The sequence below is a fragment of the Nelumbo lutea genome, chromosome 5 (assembly GCF_056320005.1).
Source record: "Nelumbo lutea isolate HS-2025 chromosome 5, American lotus-T2T, whole genome shotgun sequence".
NCBI classification, from domain to species: domain Eukaryota; kingdom Viridiplantae; phylum Streptophyta; class Magnoliopsida; order Proteales; family Nelumbonaceae; genus Nelumbo; species Nelumbo lutea.
The window spans coordinates 4,269,968-4,279,332 of NC_142688.1; the positions used below are offsets into that span (position 1 = coordinate 4,269,968).

Genomic DNA, 9,365 nt, shown 5'->3' on the forward strand with positions numbered 1-9,365 from the left:
GCGATGTTTGGTAATGGCTTATGTTTATTAAATAAAATTTGTATTTGATTTGTCTTAAAAACCGATAAGAAGTAATTGATAAATATTTTTATAATGTTTGTTGACAGCTAGGCGCCATATAAATGACAATAAATAAGTATTTTGTGTTGGGGTAGTTTAAAATAAAGCTCCTCCAATGGTTGATTTACACATAAATGGAGACTAAAGAAAATAAACAAGCCTACCATATGGCATATTAAAATAAATGATTACACGGCAATGAATCGACACCGTTTATCAAATAAAAAGAAACCATACTAAACACCATTTATATTTGATGATGGCAGATTTGGCTCTCCAGTGAAGTTGTGGCACGTGGCACCTTGTGATAATTAGTCAAACATCCAGGCAACAACTTACCAAGTTGGTATTCCACTCGGGCATCGGTCTGGCCAGCCTGGCGTGACTTGCACGCGGCCTACGGGCGGCCTGCATGCGGCCTGCTCGCTGCCTGGCGTGGCCCGCGTGGCCTGCGCATGGCTTGTGCAACCTAGTCGACCTGGATCAGCCTGGCACATGATCTGACCTGGCCGACCTACCCACCCATAAGTCGCCCACCGATAAACTCGGCATGCATACCCCACGAGCTCGGTAGCTCACCAAGGAGCTCGGTAGCTCACCAAAGAGCTAGGCAGCTTGGCAGAGCTCGCCACAAGCAGCTCGGCATAGCTCCCCCGGGCAGCTCGCCACTTGTAGGGTAGCTCGGTACAGAAGAGTTGTTTGGCGTATCGCATGAAGATCTCCTGTTTGACAACCTGGCCTAGACACCGACCCGCTGACTGACACAGGCGCTGCCCTGACAACCTGGCCCAGGCGCCGACTGGCCGCCTGACACAAGCGCCAGGTTGACAACCTCGAGGAGTTCACCACCGTACCCCGGTTCTAACGGGATGTGACGAGTCTTACCGTTTGAGGGCTTTTCACCCACCTAACCCGCCAGGACTCCAGTATATAAAGACCTCACCCCCCAAAAGGGGAGGGGGAGAATGGAAAAAATTGAGGTAATCCCTGCTCCCTAGCTCTCTCATTTCTCCAATATCATCTTCAAACTCACTACAATCAGAGTGCTAACTTAAGCATTGGAGAGTCCCCACCAGGAAAATACCCCCGAGTCCTCTGATTCAGTTCTCGTAGATCCTTGAGCTCCCACTGCCTACCAAGGAAAGAAGATTACCTCATGCAGAGGGCAGTCGGGTTGCGTTACACTAGGGAGCTCCACCATTCCCTGAGTCACAAGCTGCCTAGTAGGGAGCTCGCCACCAGGGAGCTTGTCACTAGGCAGCTCGTCACCAAGGAGCTCGTCACCAAGCAGCTCGCCACTAGGCAGTTCGTCACCTCACAGGGAGCTCGTCACCAGGCAGTTCTCCACCAGGGAGCTCGTCACCAGGCAGTTCTCCACTAAGGAGCTTGTCACCAGGCATCTCTCCACCAGCGAGCTCGTCACCAAGCAGTTCTCCACCAGGGAGTTCATCACCAAGTAGCTCCCACTAGGGAGCTCGTCACAAGGTAGTTCTCCACCAGGGAGCTCGCCACTAGGTAGCTCATCACCAGGCAGTTCTCCACCAGGGAGTTCATCACCAGGCACTTCACCACTAGGTCAAATGACGAGGTACTTAGCCAAAAAACTTGATACATCACAAAAAATTGGTACATGACCAGAAATGGTTACATCAATTGGTGCCATCTGTGGGAACACACTACAAAAAGCTAAGTTCTCATCCTACAAAAGCTAAGTTTTCATCTTATCAAAGCTAAGTCCTCACTTTTTAGAAATTGAAGCTATCACTTTATAGTTTACATTTTTTATGAACTCAAAGACTATGCAGGGAGCTAGCAGACTAAGTAGTTCTACCAACCTTACTTTCAATTCAGATAAAGCCTCATCAGTTCTCTCCGCAAGGTCCCCCCAACAAAGATGAGCTCTTCGTGGCTTCCGTGGGACCTGGCGGCCAATAGACTACATAGGCGCCCTTACTGGTCGAGCCTTCCAAGGCTCCCATGTGAGCTGGCGGCCAATAGACTACATAGGCGCCCTTACCGGTCGAGCCTTCCAAGTCTCCCATGTGAGCTGGCGACCTAAAGTTAGTAGTGCTGCCCCCGAAGGTCGAGCTCCTAGTAGCTTCTTGTAGGTGTGGATGACCAGCATTATGAAGATGATGCAGCGCAATCATAGCTCGGCACCTCACAGGTAGCTCGGCACCTTGCAGGTAGCTCAGCACTTGGTTAGCTCGGCACCTTACAGGTAGCTCAGCACCTAGTAAGCTCGGCACCTTACAGGTAGCTCAGCACCTCACTGGTAGCTCAACGCCTGGTCAGTTCGGCACCTCACAGGCAAAACCTACGGGCCACATTACTGCTGAAGACCCAATCGCCCCTCCGGCACGGGCAAAGTAAAAAAAGAGTAAACTACGAGTCACTCCCAAAGTCTACGGGCCACACTATTGCTAAATACCCAGTCGCTTCCTCAGCATGAGCAAAATCAGCAAAAGTGAACTATAAGTTGCCCCCAGAGCCTAAGGGCTACACTACTGAACTGGCGGAGACCTCCTCACCTTACTGGCAGCTCGCCACATGCACGCAGCTCCCAAAGCCTAAAGAATTGGATCAGCACTTACTAGCTCGTCGACTTACGGGCCAAAAGAAATCTACTCACTTCGCTGAGTTACTCTCAACTCGGGAGTGGGGGAAAAACGATGAGGGTAGATTTGGCCCTCCAGTGAAATTGCGGCATGTGGCACCTCATGACAACTATGCAAACACCCGGGCAACAACTTACCAAGTTGGTGTCCCACCCAGGCACTGGTCTGGCCGGTCTGGCACGACCTGCACGTGGCCTGCATGCGACATGCGTGCTGCCTGGCCGGCTTGGATCAGCCTGGCACATGATCCGACCTGGCCGACCTAGCCGCCCATAAGACGCCCACCGATAAACTTGGCATGCATACCCCACGAGCTCAGTAGCTCACCAAAGAGCTCGCCAAGGAGCCAGGCAGCTCGGCAGAGCTCGCCACAAGCAGCTCGGCATAGCTCCCCCAGGCTGCTCACAACTTGTAGGGTAGCTCGGCATAGAAGAGTAGTTTGGCGTATCGCAGGAAGATCTCCTGCCTGACAACCTGGCCTAGACACCAACCCGCCGACTAACACAGGCGCCGATCTGACAACTTGGCTCAGGCGCCGACCTGGCCGCTTGACACAAGCGCCAGCCTGACAACCTCGAGGAGTTCACCACCGTACCCCGGTTCTGACGGGATGTGATGAGTCTTACCGTTTGAGGGCTTTTCACCCACCTAACCCGCAAGGACTCCAGTATATAAAGACCTCACCCCCCAAATGGGAAGGGGAGAATGGAAAAAATGGAGGTAATCCCTACTCCCTAGCTCTCTCATTTCTCCAATATCATCTTCAAGCTCTCTACAATTAGAGTGCTAACTTAAGCATCGGAGAGTTCCCGCCGGGAAAATACCTCCGGGTCCTCTGATTCAGTTCTCGTAGGTCCTTCAGCTCTCACTGCCTACAAAGGAAAGAAGATCACCTCATGTAGAGGGCAGTCGGGTTGCGCTGCACCAGGGAGCTCCACCATTCTCTGAGTCACAGGTTGCCTAGTAGAGAGCTCGCCACCAGGTAGCTCTCCACCAGGGAGCTCGTCACCAAGTAGCTCTCCACCAGGGAGCTCGTCACCATGCAGTTCTCCACCAGGGAGGTCATCACCAGGCAGCTCTCCACCAGGGAGCTCGTCACCAGGAAGTTTCTCCACCAGGGAGCTCATCACCAGGCAGCTCTCCACCAGGGAGATCGTCACCAGGCAGTTCTCCACCAGGGAGTTCATCACCAAGTAGCTCTCCACTAGGGAGCTCATCACCAGGCAGTTCTCCACTAGGGAGCTCGCCACCAGGTAGCTCATCACTAGGGAGTTCGTCACCAAGTAACTCACCAACAGGTAGTTCGTTACCAGGCACCTCACCACTAGGTCAAATGACGAGGTACTTAGCCAAAAAAATTGATATATCACAAAAAATTGGTACGTGACTAGAAGCGGTTACATCAATATTTATCATCCATCCACATCCACATGCAACGGGCTTAATAGGATGGTGTTTGACCTTTAGGGGAGGTATTTGTATTTCACCCTAAAATTAATTATGTGTTCATTTTCGTTTACGTTTATTAAGTAAACGCTACCACATAGGCGCCCCATCATCAAAGGCCTCATTAATTGCATCTGTATGTATTGGTGTTTGCAAAAGCAAATATCGATTTTTGTGCGCCTCTCTCATTTCAGGAAGCTTCATTTTGGAGCTTCATGAAACAGGGAGGCGTTTATTTGCATTTTGCTGATGTGGTGCTTAATGGCGCCTATGTGTCATAAACACCCTCATTAATTGCTTTTCTTGGTTTTGTAGTCACACAAGTACAATACGTTTGCTCAATAAACGTAAACGAAACCAAACACCCTCTAAATGCCTATTTGGCATCGCTGTTGTTGCTCCAGAAAAATGAAACTACATTAGCGCCATGTAGGAAAAAACGGTGCTCCAGGAAATAGCCATTTGTTTGGAATCATTTTTTCATAGAAAACGGTGCTCCAAGCCACTCCTTGGAAATCAGGTAGGCATGGCTTGGAGCAACGCCAAATTTGGCGTTTCCTGGAGTTGCAGCTCATTGCTGCCAATAGGGTAATAATGTGGCAGTGAATAATGGGTAGAAGTGAAGAAAACGTTATAGGGAGCATTGGTACCAAACAAAAAAAGTTGACGTTGCTCCAAGAAACATCTTACCTGACAGCAACGATTTAAAAAAAAAAAAAACCACACATCAGCACTACAACATCGTTGCCAAACATATACTAAATCGGTACTATGGTTAACCAGTTGATGTATTTTCCTTTTTTTCGGTTCTTCAGTTTTATAGTTTTTATATTTATAACATGTATTATAAATAGTAAATGACATATAATATATATATATATATATATATATATATATATATATATATATATATATATATATATATATATATAAATATTAAATAATATGTGATATATAAATAGTAAATGACATAAATAATTCTAGATGATTATATACCGATTAGTTCAATAATTTGGTTTTGTCGATTCAATTCAGTTTTTTTTTCTTTTCTGTTTTTCGGTTTTTGATGTCTGTGTTTAGTGTCGAGGAGGGGCTCCTCGCTGATTGAGCAACAGTGATATTTATCTCATCGTCGGCCCAATACGAAAAACTACATGCCAATGAATTGCCAAGCCAGCCAGTAAAACCAAACGAACATATAATATAAAGCGATCAAAGGATTAAAATTGGCTTCCTTATTGTTAGGCCATTGGCTAGTCAAGACTACGAGCCTTAATTATGGCTGAATGGCAATTTAACCATCGGATTGGGAACCGTATGTTACTTTATTAATTTAATATGGAGACAAACAAAAATAAATAAAAAACCAAGGTTCACGGTTCAGCAGGTAGGGAATGTAATTATGGCTGTAGACTGTTTCTCTTCTCTGTTAACTCAATCCCAACTACGGTCCCGCCGCATCCAAACAAGGCAATTAGATCTGGAAAACAGGACAACGTTAGGTTAGGCTTCTTTAAATGTGGGCTATTGCTAATGGGCCCGAATTCATATCCCCTAAAGTCCAAAACAAAACAATGTAGACTTGAGATAGAAACAAAAAGTCCACCCTGGATATCAGGTCCCCAACCCAAAGAGCAAATCAGGCCCCCACAACGTCCCACTGGACCTGTGTGACGGGAGCAAACCTGCTATTCTCTCCTCCCCCACGGCCCCACCCCATCTGTAACGACGTGAACATGATAAGGAGCAGTCTCCAGTGGTACGGTTTTTAACTTTTTTATTCCATTTATAAGTTACTTTTGGTTATGGGTTTCAGTTACCTTCACGGATAATCCGATAAGCTCGCCATGGAGAAAAAATCCATTACCCCCGTCGCTGGTCATCCATTCAGTCTTCGATTCCTACGTTGACGTGGCAATTCAGAAGAGCCCATTAGATTAGCCACATCAACATCAACTACCACGGAATCTCATCGTCGTCAAACTGAAACACCCTCCAAAACCGGACCAACCGTGACCCCACAAAAAGCAAAATACTCACCCACTCGTCCTATTCTCACTTGGCATAACTATTAATTAACAACGCTCAGAAAACGCTTCTTTTTCTTCTTTCCACCTTGGCAAATGGCAAATACGCTTTGGAGTTTGATGACACCAGCACAGTTCTCCACGTGGATCACATGGAAGTAAATAATGGAGGAACGGGAATCTCCTGTCAAGGTTTTCGATCTACTCTCTCCTTCTTTATTTCTTAAAAACAGGGTCTCGGGACTTCGAGAGTGGCGACGTAAATTCTGGGTCGAGAACTTTATATCAGAAAAATTATATACAGTACCTAGAATTTCTATAATGCTGGACTCTCCTCTTTATTCATTAATCCTCTTCTCCCGTCACTTCAAACTATCCCCAATGTTTATAATCTGTTAATATTGCTTATGAGAACTTCTAAAAGCCGAACGGGTAAAATCAAATCAATCAAATAAGTAAAAATAAATAAATAAATAAATAAATAAATAAATTCAAGACCTAAAAAGGGAAAAAATAAATTATCCAAGAAAGGAAAATATGCTCTGCTACTGCTAGTATGCTCCTTTCTTTTCGTAAATCTGTTTCGAATATCGACCTTGATGGGTTGTTTAAGTACAGATGAATCTCAAAACAGATTACCCAATATCAAAATTTTTCATTTTTTAATCATCGAAAATTTTATTTTTTGTTTCTTTTGTTTTCAGCTCCGTCGGGACTCAGGACAAGAAGACCTCTATGCTTGCCTTCTTTAGAGATTTACAGATAGGGCAACAATCGAGGAAGACTTCGCAAGACTTGCACGAACAGAGATGCCTGCAGGGAAGGAAAAGAACGCACGACCCTCGAGAGTTACAGGCCTTGCAAGTCATCTTTTTCGTTTGTTCTTCCTCTTCAGTCCTGGACATGGCTTGTCCTGTCTCTTCATCTCTGTACCCTCCTGCTGCACCTCTTCTGTTGTTGTTGAATGCGTAAGAGAAATCGCAGCAAGACTCTGCATCTTCGGTTCCGGAAGAAAACCAGCAGACGTTCTCCCTTACCTGTTGAAGCGTTGTGGTGAGGGTTATAACCATGGCCTCTTTTTCTTTGGCGATTCTCTGCCATGCTTGATTTTCCATCTCTACTCTCTTCAGGCAACCTTCCAACTCCACTGTTTTCTTTGCCGCTTTTGCTATGTCTTCATCCTTCTGTCTCATTAAACTTATCGTTTTTGATTCGATTCTGCTGAGAAGGATCGCCAGTTGTTGCTTTGTTTGCTCTTGCAGAGCTGATCTCAGCCTCTCATTCTGTCTCCGTCCACAACAAAAATAAATTAATGAGAACTTCGATCATGGGGTTTCTTGATTAGAAACCATTGAATCCTACCCAAGAAACGAAATCCCATCCCAAAACTATGAACTTCCGAAGACGAAGAATATCTATCTATTAAGAAATCGGAGTTGTTTTAGTTTGTTACCTGTAACTCGATAAAACGATCTATGTCGTCTGTGTCTTCCTCAATCTGACAGGGTAAAGATTGAGGAAATGCCACGGAATGACAGACCACGGGACTATTATCAAAACCCAGATTCTGATTTTTATGTTGTTGCTGCTGCTGTTGCTGGAGATTGAAACAGACGTCGTAAAACCCACTGTTAGCATCCATCCAATCCTGAGGAACGCAAGAATAAAGGCCAGGACGCCCGAGACACTGAGCTTGAACGGCCATGACTAGAACCAAAACGCAAACGCAAAGAAAACCTCTCCGTCCGCGAGAGAAGAAAAAAACGAGAAAGCTGGTTGTTAGGTTAGAGAAAGGGTTGAGTTTTAAAAAAGAATAGATATCGTTAGATCAGAAGAGGCGCGTGATTTCTATCTTCCGAGGTAAACTTAGCTTTCGTTTTCCTGTTTCCTGGCTTGCTTGGTCTTGGTTTGATGATCATCGCGAGAAGAAAGAAAAACGAACAACAATACAAAGGCGAAAGGGTGGTGGTCTTGTGGGACGGCTTGTATATATAAATGTGCAACAGGTAACCATTACTTTCATTGTTTCTATTGGCGGTAGTGTTCAAAAATTAGGTAATTGCATTATTGCATCAAGAGAGGGTGAGGGGAAGAAGAAACAAAAGCGCTCGGGATTCTGGAGGAGAATTAAATTTGGCCACCATTCTAGAATGCACAATCCTAATAATTCCTAAGTCCTTATCGAATTTGGATTTTGGCTAATGGAAGTGTGCCAAAACTGCACCCATAAAACTTGGGGGTTAAAAGAGGAGAGGTGAATAAATAAATAATGTCATGGTCCGTCCGATGGGGCGTTACGTACACATGCACAAATTGTGAAAAACATAAAAAATAGTAAGAAGAACAAGAACCGAGGTCAGAGATTTCAGATAGGGTATTGTTGTGGAAAAAGTTCAATTCAATTGATGGTGATTAACGAGTCGGATTTGTCAGTTCAGTCCTTGGGAACAGCTGACCTCGTTGTAACCTCAAACGAGATCCATGAATAACCCCACTTCACGAGGTGGGTCAATCTTTCTTTTCTTTTTAGGCTATTTTATGTTCAGAGTCAGAGCGGGGACCTATGATGTATCAACTTCATCAGCAGCATCAGATCCTATTTAGACGGCTATTTTGTAGGGGTACCTCATTCTCGTTTTCTACTACGATGAGAACGGCTTCATTGTAGCACGTCTCTTTTGCTGTGATAAATTAATTACGTCTTTGCTATATATAAACCATGAAGGGAACACACAACAAATCACCGGAGAAAGTAAACGATACAGAGATAAAAGAGGAGGAATAGGGTACGGTAACAGCAATAGAAGATAGGTCTCCACGTGGAGGACATGCACTAAATGAATTGGGACCCTCTAAATGTCCAATGTGATCATTCGATGATCCCAAGTTTTGATTTGGGAAATTTTTGGATCAGTTGCATCTAATTTCGGGTCCCATCTCATGATCTCATCCTATCGAGTTCGAGGATGGGATGGCAGTACCGCACCATTGCTCTTAACCCATACCATACACCGTGCAAAACTGCAGAGCAGCAGAGGGATGGCCTTTACCTACAGTACACAAACACACAACAAAAGGGATTATTATTTATTCAATTATTAATCCTCTACGTTACTTGACACACGAGTATCATATCCCAAAAAAGATTATTAGATCGGCGTGCTATATCGTATCATAATAATAATAAGAATAAGCGGCCCTACAGCGTGGAGAC

At 45.1% G+C, this 9,365-nt stretch overlaps 1 protein-coding gene across 1 annotated transcript; it reads right to left on the reverse strand.

The window, feature by feature from the left end:
• Nucleotides 1–6,621: 6,621 nt before the first annotated feature.
• On the reverse strand, nucleotides 6,622–8,661 carry LOC148849924 (putative BOI-related E3 ubiquitin-protein ligase 3). Its single transcript, XM_088943147.1, has 2 exons — nucleotides 7,605–8,661; nucleotides 6,622–7,434 (listed from the first exon to the last, which is right to left on the reverse strand). The coding sequence occupies exons 1-2, from the start codon at nucleotides 7,854–7,856 to the stop codon at nucleotides 6,868–6,870; spliced, it is 819 nt and encodes a 272-aa protein (XP_088799273.1). The 5' UTR covers nucleotides 7,857–8,661; the 3' UTR covers nucleotides 6,622–6,867.
• Between the last annotated feature and the right edge of the window lie 704 nt (nucleotides 8,662–9,365).

Coding starts and splice junctions, on each gene's coding strand:
- LOC148849924 (XM_088943147.1), bottom strand. CDS start 7,856: ATGGCCGTTCAAGCTCAGTGTCTCGGGCGTCCTGGCCTTTATTCTTGC. Junction 7,435..7,604: donor ATCGTTTTATCGAGTTACAG/GTAACAAACTAA, acceptor GGACGGAGACAG/AATGAGAGGCTGAGATCAGC.